At 34.9% G+C, this 17,894-nt stretch overlaps 1 protein-coding gene across 7 annotated transcripts in view; it reads left to right on the top strand.

The window, feature by feature from the left end:
• LOC116845685 (transcription factor Sox-5) overlaps positions 1-17,894 on the top strand; it is a 343,917-nt gene that overhangs the window by 309,991 nt on the left and 16,032 nt on the right. For all 7 annotated transcript variants that reach the window (XM_032818681.1, XM_032818682.1, XM_032818687.1 and 4 more), the window contains one exon: positions 15,987-16,271. In XM_032818681.1, the coding sequence (XP_032674572.1) occupies positions 15,987-16,271 (285 nt within the window). The remainder of the gene's footprint in view (positions 1-15,986; positions 16,272-17,894) is intronic.

Here is a 17,894-nt window from a genome sequence, read left to right as displayed (position 1 = left end):
TTTTTTTTTTTTTTTTTTTTTTTTTTTTTTTTTTTAAGTCTTACAGACCACCCGGCTCTTCCGTAACGGGATATTCAAATGGCTCCGGGCAGTAGGTGTTAACGACGACGCGAAATTCGCGGTGCTTATGACGTGGTGTGGTCGCGTGCACGTCGAACTTTTCGACGTGCACGGATGGCCGACACCGGATCCAAGTGCGGCATGCTACGCTCTCCTCTCTCGATTCGAACACGGTTACTGTTGCGTTCGGTATTCGTGTCAGTTGGCAGAGATGTAGAACGCGCGGTGGTGAATCGTAAAATATAGGAAAACGTGTGTCATCAAAGTGATGCGGAATAAGACGCGGTTTAGGGCGGCGCAAAACGGTCGCTTATGGAGTATTTCCGACGTCGTTAATGTCGCGTTGGTATACGCCATATGCGTATATATACGCTCCTAACAATTCTATTTGCACTTGTCTGCTGCACGCGTTTGTTTGTATGAATCTGTCAAGATGCACGGACGTGTCGTTCGCACAGTGATCGCGAGCAATTATCGGTTCTTTCGTCCAACATTGTCCGATGGGAAGAAACAAATATACGTCATGAAGATATGTTTAAGATATGTTTTTGTCATAAAGATTATGTTTAACGAAAAGAAAACAGAATTATCTAACGATATATCGTATTCGATCATTTGCTGATATACGCAAAGGATTTGTCTCGAAAACGTAAACATGCAACAACCCGAAAAATGGAAACACACAGAGAAAAAAGTTTGATTGTACTAACGTAAAGTTTTCGATTTTAATGAACAAACCAACACATTTTGGTTGAAGAAAACAGAATTTCTGGTTCTTAATACCAAATTCGAGCCATAAGAACCAAAATTTTTGCACCCTTCAATAAAAACGCATTGGTCCGTTCATCAAAACCAAACGTTATACAACTAAATTTTTTTCCCTGTAATATAGAACAAATTTCAAATAAGTATGGGAAATTTAAAGAGCAAAGAATAAAACTGGACTAGAAATAATATTTTCCAAGAAGTATGGCACTTTTTCAATAACTTTAAATCGCATGTAAAGAGAAATTTGTATACTACTAAGTAATATTTTTTATATTTTCATGCATTACTTTAATGCCAAATAAAAAAAGATTAGGTTAAATTAAATTCCGTCTACCATTTTGAATCCGCCATTTTAAATTTTGTATTTTTAACATCAGATTCATAATCAGTAACCTCCAAAACCCTCGACTAAGTTTCAAGCGAATTCGGTTGATTTTGAAAATTCCGTTCGCCATATTAGATCCACCGTTTTATTCCGAATTTTTTTATTTCTCACATTGGATTCGTACTCGGCAACTTCAACAATCCCTGGGTAATAAGTTTCACAAAATTATATTTACTAGAAAGGAAACAAGCAATAAGGAGTTAATTATAAGCCAACTTTACTTCGTCCGCTTATATGCTTGATTTTAATCATTTCATGAATGAAAATTGTTTTCATTACATATCATACTATATACAATATATCATACACTTACAAGAAACTTCATTTAGCTAGTAACATGTCGCTTAATTTTATTCACTTACGATAGAGAATATTAATACAGGATTTCCCCGAGCAGAATCTATTGATTGTCTAGTAATGACACAGAAAAGTTGGATCTTACATCGCTATTAGCTAAGAATGTAACACTCACTTCTAGTGGCTGTACCAGAAAAATTATCTAGTAACTAAATACAAAAAAATAACTTGTAACTATAATTGGTATAAATACTAGACAGTTCTGATATCCAATTTCTATTCAGGATTTACCGATAATTTTCTATCTTGTTACTGTATAATTTTTTTCATCTAGCCACTATCTATGTAGTTGGTATAGTTACTAGATAGTGCTAACATTCAAACGACTGAGTAGGAATATTTAACCAATCACTGGCTAGAAAAGTTATCTAGTCATTACTATCTAGCTACTAGTCTTGAAATCTTCTCTACTAGATACATTTTTGCTCGGGTTCGAAAGGCTCAAAAATTTACTTTGCTACCAAATCAGTTTTTTTTTTTCTATTTTTTAACTGTAATCTTATCTTGCTTTTAAATTCAAAGAAAAGTATCTATATTCTATATATAAAAGAGTTTCTCAAGATAAATACTAAAAAAACGCATTAACAACCTACTCCTGAAGCCATTTAGACTCGATATCCCTCATATCCTAGTCGCTCAATGCAAGTCTTATAAATTAAACTATTAGTATGCTATATTATTCATGAAAGATTTTCTATGTATGCAACTTTCTCTCTCTCCCTTCTCTCTCTCTCTCTCTCTCTCTCTCTCTCTCTCTCTCTCTCTCTCTGTGTGTGTGTGTGGGTGTGTGTGTGTGTGTGTGTGTCTCGCGCCCGTTTGCTTTCAGAAAGTAAACTATTGAGCAAGGCTTCAACAATCGATTAATGCGAAATCAATGCTCTACGTGTCCGTCTAGTATGCTACTCGCGACCGGCAACAGAAGCCTCACATAGTTGACTCTGCGCGCATTATCACAATCGCTCGCGGAACCGATGACGCGAGATGAAAATGGAACAAAGTCGTCTTTGTAATGGACGAGGACCACGAGTGAACTGCGGGCTGCATAAACGCGCCGTATAGCGCGCTCCGTTCATTCGGATAATACCGTGAACGATATCGGCCGGCGGCGAAAAGGGGATTATTAATATTAGCGGCTTCGCGAGAAATCCGGCCTGCCGATGATCGGCCGATTTGTTTATCCGCCGGCACGGAATATCAAAAGGATTAGAGCCGGCGAATAGATAATAAACATCAGCCAATAAAGATATCCGAAAATACCGCGCTGTGCAACGTATTCGCCGCGTGTCTGTACATCCGACCGGTGTCTGATCTATGATTATAGATTCCGCGAGGTCGGTGGCAAACTCGCGTGTCTTTTGACGTTCGCGTGAGACGCCTGCTGTTCTGCCTTCTGCAGCCCCACGAAACATACATAAATCGTGTAACGTGTGGGATGTCACTGAGACACGCGTACATTGTTACTCTTCCGTTACACAAATCCTCAATTGTCGGGACTGCTGTAACATTTTTCGTTCTTTTTTTTAATTCTGGTTTATAGAGATACTGATTTATACATTAAGAAGAAAATACACTGACAAGGAACACTAGGCAACTCAAAAATTCAAAAAATTCTGAAACTTTGTGTGCAAGTGGAGTAGTTCATCCGTAATACAAAACTATTTTTTGATCATCCGAAATTATAGTTTTAGGAGGTAAAACACCCTTTTGAAAAAAATCGATTTTTTTCTGTTGAAGCGAATATCGTCGAAACTATAAGAGATAGAAAAAATTTTCCAAAATGAAAACTGAATGATTTAAAGAGTACTTTAGAACTATAATAGAAAAAATTTTATAAAAATTATTTATTTTATAAAAATTATTTATTTTATAAAAATTATTTATTTTATAAAAATTATTTATTTTATTTTATAAAAAAATTTTTTTTAATTTTAATAGTGTTTCACCCCCTAAAACTGTAATTCCGCACGAACAAAAAATAGTTTTGTGTTACGGATGAACAACTCTACTTGCACACAAAGTTTCAGAATTTTTTTAAATTTTTTAATTGCCTAGTGTTTCTTGTGAGAAAAAGGTACTTAAAAATTTGTAGAATATAAAGCTTGTTTTCACAAAAATAAACTTTATGTCCCACAAACAAATTTTCAAATATCTTTTTTCAGTGTAGAAAGATCTCCTTTGGTGTCTGAAGAAATATCGAAAATTGGTGTTATTTTATTCATAAAAAAATATTTAAAACCAAGTATTTTGTTCTCAATTTTATCTGATAAATTAAAAGAACTCTTTGAGTGCCCACGTTCTCTTTTGAATATTTTATAATATATCTACGTGAATGCATTATACATTTAATGCGAACATTATAGTTCACGGTCAGCAGCGATAGTTCAACACGTGTTGTGTGAAAAAGACATCGCGTAACGATATTATCCCGTGCACGTAAATCAACGTTCGACATTTACTTCGACGATTGATATGAGAAATATCTAAAACATTTTATATGTAATCTAGATATACGATGCAGATGTTAGTTTCCATTTCATACGTAATCATATCGTAAACGAATGAGAAAAAAGAATCAATTATCTTTTTAATATTTGTTTGCCTACATTACATTACATTATATATGTATACTGTAAAATGACAGAAAAAGCAGGTCGCAAAAATCGTGTCCTTCTTTATATGTTACAAATCCATATGTCGAAAAAAGGATTATCATGATACACGTGGCATCATAAGACTCAACTACAAGGATACGAATGACGAAATCAACAAGATCTATCGAATCGCTGCATACTGACTAAGAATTTATCTGATGATTCTGACCAACCCAATCAGTTACGTGGTTTATATAAAGTGATGTTATTGAATCCTGATAAGTTATATAATATCTCAAAAAATATATTTTCTTTAACAGAATTCTCTTACACAAGATGTTCATCGTAACAACTGTAAATGTTATTTCTAATATTTAACAGTGAAGAAATACAGACAGAAGATACGATATTGTATAGAATACAATATAATGAATAATGTGAATCATGTAACGAATATGCTTACAAGACATGTAATCGAAATGTAAACCATTTTCTGTAACATAAAGCTTCGCCTTTTGTAATAGAGTTTTACATATCGCATCAATTAGGACATTTCGATTTATGTTTCTACATGCTTGTGTTGGCGAGAACTCAGACTTTGACAGAAAAGTAGAAAACAGAAAGCCAATCAAAACTCACACCAAGAAAAGCAGAAACTGTTGACTACCACCTGACTACCAGTGCGAGTTTTGATTGGCTTCTGTCTTTCTGTTTTCTGCTTTTCTGCCACAGTATAAATTCTCCCTTATATATCGTTGAAATTTTTTATTATTATTTCATTGTGTTGCTCTTTTTTGCTGTAAAATAACAATAAAGATAATATTATAAGTTACTATCGAAATTTTTTATCCTTTTTGCAATACTACGAATAAAGTAAAGGTAAGATTTTATTTGAAAAAGTGAAAATATATAATTTGAATTTTTTTACAAAAAATAAAGTTTCCGAACTTTTTATTGTTGTTTCTTATTGCCATTTAAAAACTAATTAATTGCATCTAGAACTTTCTCCTGCTTAATCATTATAAGTAAACAAAAAAATTTTAGATACCATTACGATGAACACCCTGTAGATAGCCTCAAGAGAGGATTTTTAAAACTAAAAGAAACATATTCTAAACACAATATTATTCCTTTTCAGTAGAAGAAAAATACTCGTTTGGCATCAAAAATTTCACTTGAAATATGGAATTACAAGAAATACCAACTTTTGCAACTAGAGCTCTTTTTTTATTGAATGCTAGAATATTTTCCTTTTAGTTTCAGAAGAATCCTCCTGAGGTAACATGGAAAAGGATTCCACTAAAGATAAAATTATATCCTTTGAACACTGCATGACTATCAAGACCTTATTAATAATAAAGATTATTAATAACATTATTAATTCTATACGTAATAGACTCGGAAAAATTTAATAACATATTAAATTCTTTTTGATTTCCTTAAACAATCGCATTTTTTTACTCATAGCAAATGCAAAGTAGATATATTTTGTATCTTATTTTTCAAAATTCTTCAAAGAGAATACCAATAAGGGGAAAAGAAATCTAAATTTAGAAGAAAAACCCCGTCCTAAGAAGAGTCGCGCCGTTATTTTAAATCATGAAGAAGTTAATAATTAGGGCCCGACACCATCAATTTATACAAATCAGATAACGAATTGGAATTAACCTGACCAGGATATGGGATCAATATTTAATCAGGATCGCCTGTGTGGAAAGAGACGAAGACGGTAACGGTTTCTCGCGCAAACAACAGAGTTTCCCACGAAAGAGTATCGGCACTTCGCACAGTGATAGAGCAACGATTACCTTTTTTCTTTCACTTTTCCTGAAAATGATAGCTCGGGTCTCCGCGATCGCCACACTTGGGTCGCGTCGTTCGCGACATATAAGAGACGACGAACGACTCTCGAAAGGCCGAGCCTCCCGACGATGTACTCACGATCCCATCTATACTCCTCCGCTACACTCGAAAAGCGGCGCCACGAAAATACCGCTTCCGGTTGCCCTAGATTCTCGCAATTCACGGGTCTCTCCCTCCCTCCTTCCCTCCCTCGTCCCGCATCCCTCTTCTCTCTGTCTCCGTTACGACGCTGGCCCGGCACGGGGCGAGCGCGAATCCCGTTCAAAGCGCTCCATAATTTATGTATCCACAGGCCGCCCTTGTGTGTGTCCCCGGATTCTCTCTTTTAAAATTCCATTAAAGAGTGCAGCGGTGCTTTTTTGTCCCCGACTCCTCGTTGTCTCGCACGTCGTGTCCCGGCGCGAAAAGGGCACTCCCGCCGGCAGGGTTGGTCGGTGGCGCTCCTCTTCGCGATCGATTATTCATAGCGCATAGGTGTATCTCGGACGAAGGCGATCGCAATCGCACCGATATCCTTAATCCGATATACGTGTGTGCCTACCCTGACTAGAAATCTACACCATAGTCCTGATCAGGTTGATCCCAGTCATGGAACCTGATTTGTACAAGGTGACGTTATTCCTAATTATTGATAACGTCCCAGTTGTTAATAATAATTAAGAAATAATCAAGAAATAATAATTAAGAAATAATTAAGAAATTGTCATCTTCATCTTCTGTCATGTGATCCTGATTAGAAATTCATCTCATGGTTCTGATCAGGATAATCCTAGTCAGTTATCTGATCTGTATAAGATGATATTATCTTTTAATTATTAATATAACATCTCAATCTATATATATATAATAGAATGTCTGTCTGTTCCCTATTAACTTCTAAACCTTTTGATCGATCTAGACCAAACTTTGCATAATTACTCTTTAAGATCCTGCAAAAATATAGGCTACGTGAAACCTAAACATCTCAATCCCTCCTTTCAATTACGCTCTCTTTACACTTTGTGATAATTTAAGTTTGGATGTTCTAGATATAAGAAGCCCAGGTAACGCCGAATAGTTAAAACTAGGTATTAATAACCTTTATTATTAATCTTTTAAGACCTAGACATCAACCCCGTCTCAGTAAAACGTTTTTCTTCATAAAACAATCTTAAAAAGTCTTTCTGATAAAGAATTTTGCGATCCGAGTAAAATTGACCATCGCAAAATGCGATTTTCTGAATATACATAATAATATACATTCATGCATGCATGTGTGCTTCAGCTACAGAATGTAATAAATCTCATAACTATGAAATGAACATAAAAGCATCAACCTTGTATCTTAATATGACATCGATTAAAAAATGTAAAAAGTAAAATTTTCTTGCTTTTCTTACGTGAAAACTTTATGCAATTTCAAAGTCGATGATTCTATTTTGCATACGATCGCTGTATTGGGTTTTTCAGCGGAAAAATTACTGTTTCACGGCTTAAGACGAAGAATATAGTTCTATCTAGGATGAATCGATAGTATTATATCGACGGAATTATTACTTTATCTATATAAAACATTTTAGAGAGACTTAAAGCGAGAACATAATTTTATACACACAATTAATACATAATACACAATTAATACATAATTATATACATACTCAGAGAAAAACATGATAATAGCAACTATATAAGTGACATTTATACTAGAGTTTTGTTGTAGAATTAATTAACGTAATAATCTATTTTTTTTCAACTAAAGCTCTAATGACTATAACAAACTATATACATTAATATTACATATAAAATAGGTTTAATTATCACTTATATAGTTGCTATCACTATATTTGTTTCTTCTAGTATACTGAATAAAGAGTTAGTAAATTGTTGTCGTCTTCGTCGCCAGACACACAGACAATCCCAACTAGAAATGTACTTCATGGTCCTGATCAAGTTGATCCCAATCAGTCATTTGACTTGTACAAGGTAATATTATCGGGTCGTAATCATTAAAATCCTTATTATTAATGCGGTTCCGATTGCCATGTTGTGCCATATGACTTATTGGAATTAGATCACCTAACCTTGTGCAAACCAGGTAACTAATCGAGGTCCACCTGATCAGGACTATGGGATGAATTTTTGGTCGGGACGCTTGCACTGGAGTCGCGCGCTCCTTGGCAGCGCGACGTAATTTTAGACAGTACCCGCAGTGACAGTCTTTATAACGCACGTGAAGTATGAACCACTTCCGGTGGATCTACGTCATCCGGCATGTCCCCTTGCACTCCAGTGGCTCCGATTCTAAATCTAGACGCAAATTTCGTGGCCTTTAGCCCCGCGTCTCGCGCCCGTGCGACGCGCGTCGCGCCGACGAAAATCGCCCGTTGATCGTGACGCAATGCAGCGTTTGTGAACGTGCGTTATTCGCGTGCGCTCGTTAAATAACAAAAAGCGCGACTCACGAAGACACCTCGTCGTCGATCGTTCCTGCCCGCCGACGATATTTCAACGTCAGCGAGTCAAACGGTCGTGGAATCGCGGCGGGCTCGGGACACTTTCGAGATTAAATTATTACTCATATACTATTTTTCCGCGATTCAGATAAAATACGACGCTTCCCTCAGAAGCGGATGATCATCCGCGACAAATGCGTGATCTAGCTCGATCGATGATCCGTCGGATAACCGGCCAAAGAGCGATTACGGGGTAGGTAGGTATGTTTCGGTAATTGCGTGGCTAAGTTTAGGCGGTGCAGTTGGCGTCAATGCGCGGATGCGTATTCAGAACGGAGCTCCTCATATTCTTATGCTCACTTACTAAACCGCCGCGTCGCGTGTAGATGTGAATGTGAATGGAACTTGCTGGCACCCCGCCTGTGTGTTTATATTTAGCCACTGTGGGCGGTATAGCTGTCACGGATACGTATCATCGGCATAACTGAACTGTGCAAATGAATAATGAAGTTCCATCGCCTCTCTCACCCTCTTTCTCTTTTTCTCTCTGCTGCTTTTGCCCAGCGTGGTCCGTTATAGCGGCGCGAATCTAAGACCTTACCAGAATTGGCGTTACTCCGTCGTCTCATTGTCTTCGCGGCGATTCCTCGCGCCGCTCAGAAGCGAACGCGACATGTGGTCTCAATGAACGCACATGCACGTACACTTGCACGCACGGAGAGGCATAAACCCACAGTTCGGCAGCCTTTGAGCGGCTCGCCGCCGTGCCTGCGCGTCGTAAAAGATTGTAACGACAGCGAATACAGAATGGAGAATACGGTCATACGATACCCTTAATCCCTTAATCCCGTAATGACTACTGTCCTGTCCGTGCGGCATAATGCGACGTTAAGACAACGCGCGCGCGCACGTTTGTGTAAATGTAGATTTGTTTCTTTATATATGTTATATGCGCATGCTATATACGTCCATATAAATCCTCATTTAATAACAATAATAATAAATTGTGTGCTATGATGTCCTTAAAATGTCTAATAAACACGCACAGAACAATACATATTGCATTCAGGTGAATGTTACTTGTCTCAAATATTTCATAAGTTTACGTATCCGCAAATCTATATTACAGTTTATCAAAACATAAAATTTACTTAAAATACATTTTTAACTCTAGTAAATTTAGTATTTCAATCGAAAATATTAAATTGAAACAAAAATTCGGTTTGCTTACTGTGTAGAGTCAACTTTTTCTTCGTTAAAGTTTTGTAACATTCTTGTTCTTTTTAAAGAGAACAAATTTTTCTTTTGAGTAATGTGATAATGAGCTTTTCTAAAATTTCATTAAAATGACTTAAAAATACTTTAAGACCATTATCAAAAAAATATTTTTCATTGAAGACAACCATTACGCAAAAGAAGGAAAGTAAACAAAATAATTGTTTTTCTTAGCAATAGAATGATATTTTTATTTGTGCACGTATAAAAAATAATAGAATTAGTATAGTACGCAAAGGACAAAGCAAAAATATACACAGAGGAAATATTGTAGTAGAAATTACGTTAAAATTATATAAATAATTATATATATATTTAAATAATTACAATAATTTTGTAATAAAGATCATAAAATATAATATAATATTTAAAAAAATGTATATAATAATTTTGGTCATAATTCTCTATGATACAACAAGAATTTTGTTGCCATTTTTATAAGAATATTTTCTTTTTGTAAAGAAAATGCGAGGACTATAATCATTTACTGCGCTGATTTTTATTGATTGCTCAAAAGTTTCATACGATAAACGATACGATAATACGATAATATGCGATAAATGTTTATTGATGTTGTTGATATCTTCTACCTCGTTTTGTTGGCTCCCTATTGATCGTACAATTAATCATTTAAATACAATTATAAATTATACTTTATATATGAAACTTTCTCTCTCTCTCCTCCTCTCTCTCTCTCTTTTTCTCTCTCTGAATGAGACGCATTGAATACTCCCAAAATTTCTTGAATAGAAATTTTACTCCAAAATTAGAGTAAACATCGGTTACTCGAATTTGAGTAATTTTTATTCATGTAAAATGAATTCTCCATTTTCTTTCTGGATCGTCGAGTGAATATTTTTCAATTGAAGACATTCACAAAAAAATATTCACTTTAATCGAGTGAAATATTCACTCTTAAGCTGGAATAAGATATTCACTCTTGCGTTTTCGGGTGGCAGTATTTTCGAGCAAAAATACTGCTACTTTTCACTCATCTTGAATGAAATTCCACGGTCATTCAACATGTTAATTGACATCCTTAAAGGAATGTAGAATGAAAAATTGGGAAGGTCAACTTCTCAATTAACTCGATTTAGCGTCACACATTTGTCTACTTATTACACGCACAGTTCCCGACAGGATCGATGAGAGTGTATCGTGATGCAGCGTGCATAATCACCGATCGACTTCTTGCGACCGGCACATTGTAATCATTTCGCGCGTCGGGATCCATAAAAGTGTCAATATGTTTGCCGTCAATTCACGCTTCTTGCGCCGACATTTTTAATTATTCGCCGAGACCAATAAGACCAATAAGAAGCCAGCGACTAATCGAATCGGAAGAACACGCTTATCGGCCGCGCTTGTGTAACGCTCAATGTTTTGCACGGATTTTTGTGTCGCGACCCGGCGATACAGGCTTATCCTGCCGTTTTCATTACCGCCGCATTTATAATTTAAGTCTCGTCTGTGTCGGCTCCAACGACTTGGCGATAAAGTCGCGAGGGCCGTGTCGATCGTAAATCACTTTCCGCGATCCACCATCGAGCGCCGAGAATTAATAATCGCGGCAGCCAAGAGAAGGGCGACACGCGGATGCGTCCAGCGTCGCGCGCGTGTGACGTCTCAGCTGGTGCACAGGCTGGATGAATAAACGTCTTCCTTATCGTCTAAAATAAACTCCACGCGTATCTGGATCGCAGCCAACACGTAGGAAAGTACAATGATATTCGCCGCGTAAATTGTTGCGTTCCTATGGTGGCTCGCTCTCTCGTGAACGCTCGCCCTGTCTAAATCCGGAGCGCTTTGACGCTATTAATGTAAAATTTATCGAAAAATTCGCGGCCGATGCACTTGGCCGCAATCGGCCTGTTAACCCGACGTGCAATTAAGCTCTTAGGGATTTCTACTCTGATGGAAATGTTACGAGTTGCATAGATATTTGCCTAGTTATGTCGCCTAGTATTGTCTATCGTTAATACATTCTCATTAATTGTAAAAACACTGCGCGGCAACTGGACAAGAACTTGATAGAGTTTTATCCAGTAGTCGAAGCGATTTATTGTACATGTGAACCGATCCTTTCGCGAAATTGCAACAGTAATTAATTAATTTTTATAATGTGCATCTATGATAATATATATCATAAATAAGTTTGAAATATATTTCTTTATATTATTAGAGAGAAATTTAAAATTACGGGAACAATGAGTGAACATGTGGAAAAGAAGAAGAGCAAGAAGAAAGAAATTGGAGATAAAATATAAGATGTTTATAACAATATTAAATTCTGTGTGTAAAACACACAGAGATGACAATCAAGGTTAGAAATGAAAGTCAGCGAATGACAAATGAGGTATATGTTAATAACATAGAATTTCATTGCGATGAGAACACATCGGATTATTCTGATGGTAATGATAGTATTATTAAAATAATAGAATAGATTTTGTAGTTGTACTTGTAATAAAATTACAAGAATGAATTAAAAGACATGTGTCATTTGATGATTGCAAAAGATGTCATATGAGAAAGACAGAGAGAGAGAGAGAGAGAGAGAGAGAGAGAGAGAGAGACGAAAAACATGAGAAAATATATATTACGTATCAAAGATTTCTTGGACTCTCGTTAGCATTATAATTTTTTAATTAGAAAACATACACAAAACATGAGACACTACTAGGGCAAAACTGCTTATGTTATAAGCAGTAACCTTGACTATTAATTGACGTTTGAAACTGTATTTAATAAATTATATAATAATAAAGATTGATAAAATAAATTATCTAATAAAGATTGTCTAAACAATTATCTAGTATCTCGTTAAAATTATAAATAATTTTTATTGTTTTATTTCCTGATATTTTTCGATCGCTGATAAACCAAAGTTTTATGTAAATATTAGTTCTGTTAGAGTAATCTTATGTTCTATATCCTAGATTTTCTTAAATATTGAGAGTATTTGTGAATGTATAAGAAATAAGGAATAAAAAAAATGTTTTCCGTGTTCTTATTATAATGTATAATACATTACATACATTACAATGTATAATACATTACATACATTACAATGTATAATACATTTTTACTTTTTTAATACATAAACCAAGTTTGACCTGAAATTGGGACCCGGCTTATAATTAGAACTGTATCTCACCTTATATCTGTAAACACGATTTTCAGTTGGAAAACTGTCATCTAAGTCTGAATTCAAATTTAAGTATTTCATTTGAGACGGGTTTCAAATAGTAACCATTAATGTGGACCAAAGAGCTGCGATTACAATCATGTTATTCGTCCCAAACTCCCATCGTAGCATCAACAAAAAGCAAATGATATTTTCCGGGAAAACGTTTATACGATGTGCGTCGCTTTTGTGCGTTACATCCCGAGCAAGGTATAAAACAACGAGACCCTCGCTTAGAATAGCCCTCGGATGCATCGAGCAGTCGGGCGCCGGTAACGGTTTCCGTCGGTCTATCTCATTGTAATGTCACGCGCTGAAAAGAAGTCCAAAAAGAAGTCACGTTGGATTCGCGAGTGTCTCAAGGCACACGGGGAATGAGACGCATGAGTCTCCCGAAATGGTCTTTACAGCGCGTCAAGTCGTAAACGGCATAAAGTGACAATCACATCGCACAATTCGCCACGCTCACATTGTCTCGAGTTGTGCGCCGTCTGTGCATTTCATCCGCGCGGCGACTCGACTAGAAATTAATCCAATAACACTGATCAGCATTAGGTTGCTCTCAATTACCAGAATGAGTTACCAGGTCCGTATAAGGTAATATTATCGAGTTCTACACTGAGAGATATTTCCGCTGAATTTTTTTATGTTTGACCAAGAAACATCCGATGAGAAATATCAGTTTATAATTTTTTTATTTAATGAAATGTCATTATGATCGCAAGTATCCAATAAAATTTAATCAGACATCTTGGTTGGATATAAAAATTAATCGGAATTTGATCGGACATTTCTGTTTGTTAATTTTTCATCGGATAATTTTTCTCAGTGTAAAAAGTTATGTAACGTTGTGCAATAGTCAGGACCTCGTCAAATTCTGGTCTTTATACATGCAAGAAAAAGTATTTCTTTAGACTTAATACGTTTCGTTGAATTTAAACAAATATTATTTTGAATGAATGATTCAAAAGAGCTAATGTTTGGTAAAAAAAAAAAATAAAACTGAGAATTATCATATTTTATACGTTTATTCTTCCGTAGTTCAATTCCGAGCAGCGGCTTGGTTGCCAGCAACGCTAGTCGTTTGACTTCGAAGATCGAATGGCAGGCATTCACCCCAATGACTCTAAGAGAGAACCTTGGCAGAAAAGCAGGAAACGAAAAGCCAAAAACCAATCAGAACTCACGCTGGTAGCAAAGCAGAAACTGTCGACTACCACCTGACCTGACTACTAGCGCGAGTTCTGATTGGCTTCTGCCTTTTTACTTTCTGCTTCTCTGCCAAAGTGTGAATTCCGTCTAAAGCTTAATCTAAAATGTTCTTTAATCTAAATGTTCTTTAATCTAAATGCTCTTTATTTCCTCTTTCTTGTACTTTGTCTTTTTCTGGCTTAAGGCTTAAGTTTTTAGCTAAAAAGAGATAAAGAAACACGAAGCAAAGAACACATTGTAGATCAAGCTTAAGGGATCGTCTACAATGCAGTCGCTGTTACGTTTTGAAGTCGTAGCGTTAGTCTGTGAATCGATCATGTATCTATTTCCTTCGCGTAAAGTCGTAGAAAATGAAAATTTTCATTTGCGAATTTAATAGTTTTTCATTTTTCATGAAACGCGAAGGAAATAGATACATGATCGATTCACAAACTAATGCTATAACTTAAAAACGTGACTACGACCGCATTATAGATAACATTCCTGACAATGTTTTTGTAACTCAACTTTATATTCTTAAAGTTTTCACGAAATATTGTAAGGACATATTTATTGACAGACACTAAAAACAGCGCAACAACAGCAATATTCAATATCAGAAAACCAGTGACTTCATGATTGTTTTTGGATTTTTAACCAAATATTTAGTTTAAAATAGATTCAAGGAAATCCAAGTTGAAGAAATTGGATTGATAAATTTAAAAGAATCTTTGAAAAATGTTGTTTTAAATAGTAGAATTTTGTTTTCAATTAACATTTTTTTCTTCAATGAAATAACGTAGTTTTTATTCAAACATTTTCTCTATTAAGAAAAATAATATTTTATATTAAAATATGTTGTGTTTTAGTGAAAAAAATTAAAGTCAAATAAATAAGAATATTAAATCTAATGAAATCTTTTTCTTTGTACAGAGAAAAGTATTATTTTATATGAGAAGCAAAAAGAATTGTTTTATCTAATAATTTAAAAAATTTGACATTTTATTATTCTAATTTATTTTTGCTTTATCGTATACCGCAAAAAGTACTCCTATGCAAATATTCTATGTAAAATAATACCCTAAATTAATATATTAGGATCCTAATGTGGACCTATATAATAGAATCCAATCACCATAACAAAAACCTCTCTTATTCAATCCTCACCGTATCCTTATTATACTGAGAGAAAAATGTATGATATTTGGAACTATAATGACATAGTAAAAAGATTATAGTTAAGAATATCATTTTTATAGTAAATGTCACTATAATGTTTGTAATATTTACAATATAAGCATAGTATAATTGACCCATGTAAAACTTTTACCAAGAATTATAATTATTTGAAATAAAAAATATAGTAAAGTAGCAAATATTGAATGGTAAGAGAAATTAACTATTTTATATAGTCAATACAATTGGAATATTTGGCAAATATAGATACATGTAGCTATATTCTCAAAGTGTGCTTTACTATACACATAGAGTAATAAAATGGTGACTATAAATCTGTGTTCATTCTGCTATATCTTCATGTTTAAATGAACTATAAATATATGTTTGAGGCCAAAATGAACTATAAAATATAGTGAGATTATAATTATTCCAACTATTTTTCTCTCTCACAAGTCAGTGTAGATATACCGCAATTAGCAATTAGGAGATCACCTTACATTTACTCAATTGGCTCTTTGTATAATATCAGGTGAAAATTTTTCCGATAAAAATTTCCAGTCGAAGACCGAAAAGTCACGGGGATTGTCCGACACCCACGCAGTGGTGTCCATAGGTAGCTTCGTTACTATACCTCGGCCTCTCGGTGAGCCACGGAGCGCAGCGCATCCCTTTAATTAGTGGTCCGTGTGCCTTTACAGTCGTATCCCGCTCACATGACGGTCGACTCGCAGAAGCAAATCGAGATGCAGCGGCTGCAAACGGAGCACTTGAAGCGGCAGCAAGAGCACATCATGCAGCACAACATCCAGGAGCTGCAGGCTCAGATGACAAAGAGTCAGCTGAGCATGTCGGGGCCGCAGTCGTTGATGTTCCTGCCGTTTCTCGAGCAACTCAGAGGGCTGCCCGTGCAGTCACCCATGCCCCCGCCGCCGGCCACGTCGACCGCCACCACCGGCAACAAGCACATCAACTCCATCGCCAACGTACGTGAGACGACCCAGTGTCGCGATTACTCGCGTCGCGATTTGATCCTCGTGTAACGCTCGGTCAACGCTCCGCGATACTATCATTCACTACTGTGTTCGCCACGTTATCGGTTACCTTCGACACGGCCTATGCTCGTCCCGCTGGTAAAGAAAATCGGGAGAGCCATTTAACGACTGCCGCGTTGATAATCTCCATTGATCGTGTACGAAAGTTCGACTGATGATCGAATCGCTAAAGATACGATAATTAAACGATGAAATCATCGCAAATCAATGCATCATTTATCTCGCGTATCACTTATCTCGTTTCATTGACTCTATGTTATCCGTACAAACAATTTTTCGCACGTAATTTATTATATGACTTAATGAAACGCGGCAGTATGTCACAATGCCGGTCACATGTCTGAATATTCATTGTTCATATTTCATCCGATTCAAATAAGTTCAAGCGCAGTTTTAGCGGTTTTATTACGATTTTCATTACGATTAAAAAATCCAAAAAAATCGATAATTTGTTAAGAAAGATATCTTAAATATCTTTAGAAAGACATCTTAGGAAAATACCTTTAGAAAGACACCATGAGATGAGAGAAACTTTTATTTATATTGGAAGCTTTTTAAGTTTAGGGTGATAGCGATAACCAATGATACACAATTAAAGTAGGGAATAACTTTTATTTACTTAAGTAATGTCTTAGAAAGCAGTAATATTCAATGAGTGATGAAATAAATACTAAAAGGGAAGCTTAAGGTTTTCAGCATACAAAGGGAATACTTTATAGTTCCTTTTTTTTATATAAATTCTTTCCAATTTTCATATATGTTTCCAATGGTGCAGAAATAGACTGTCAATAAAGTCCATCTGACTAAGGAACATAGCAAATTTCACTGGAATTTTACTATGTTTTGCTAGAAATATAGCAAGAAATATCTAAGAAATAAAAAATATTTGATAGACATTAATAATATATTTAAATCTAAATAATATATTTAAATCTAAATTCTGTTGTTTAAATGTAATAAAAAATGACTTTCTTGTGAGAAAAGTAACGGTGTTTTAGGGAAATATATATTTTCTCATTTGTAAAAGGAATTTTAAAAATGTGTATATATATATATATATATATATATATATATATATATATATATTAGTATAAATATGTTATTAATATTCACATCGGGCAAATATTCCTATTTATATTATTTAAAAATCTTGTTCTTAGTAGAAATTTCTCTTAATAAGAAGACATTTTGCTTTAAATAAAGATATTTCTCTTAATTAAAAAAAGAAAAAAGGTTGGAATGATATCTAGTAGGTTTCCAATTGATAGTACATTCTAATAAAAAAAAAATACTTTTTCAGCAAAAGTTCGCTTAGAATATAGAGTTGTAAGAAATACCACCTTAGAGTTTCTTTTTTGAATGTAAGATATAAATAACACATTTGAAAAAAAATATATATATATATATATATATATATATAAAGGATATATAAATAGCATAAATGGAAGATTAATAAATTACTGCGGAATATCGATCTACTTCTCGGTTGCAAAATTCTATAGGGTAAACTCGGATAAGATGGCCATACTTTTTTAAAATGCAAAAATAATATAC

This window comes from Odontomachus brunneus, unplaced genomic scaffold, assembly GCF_010583005.1.
Source record: "Odontomachus brunneus isolate Ranch 3 - 2012 unplaced genomic scaffold, Obru_v1 Obru_scaffold_056, whole genome shotgun sequence".
Lineage (NCBI taxonomy): Eukaryota > Metazoa > Arthropoda > Insecta > Hymenoptera > Formicidae > Odontomachus > Odontomachus brunneus.
This window is presented reverse-complemented; position numbering and strand designations above follow the sequence as displayed.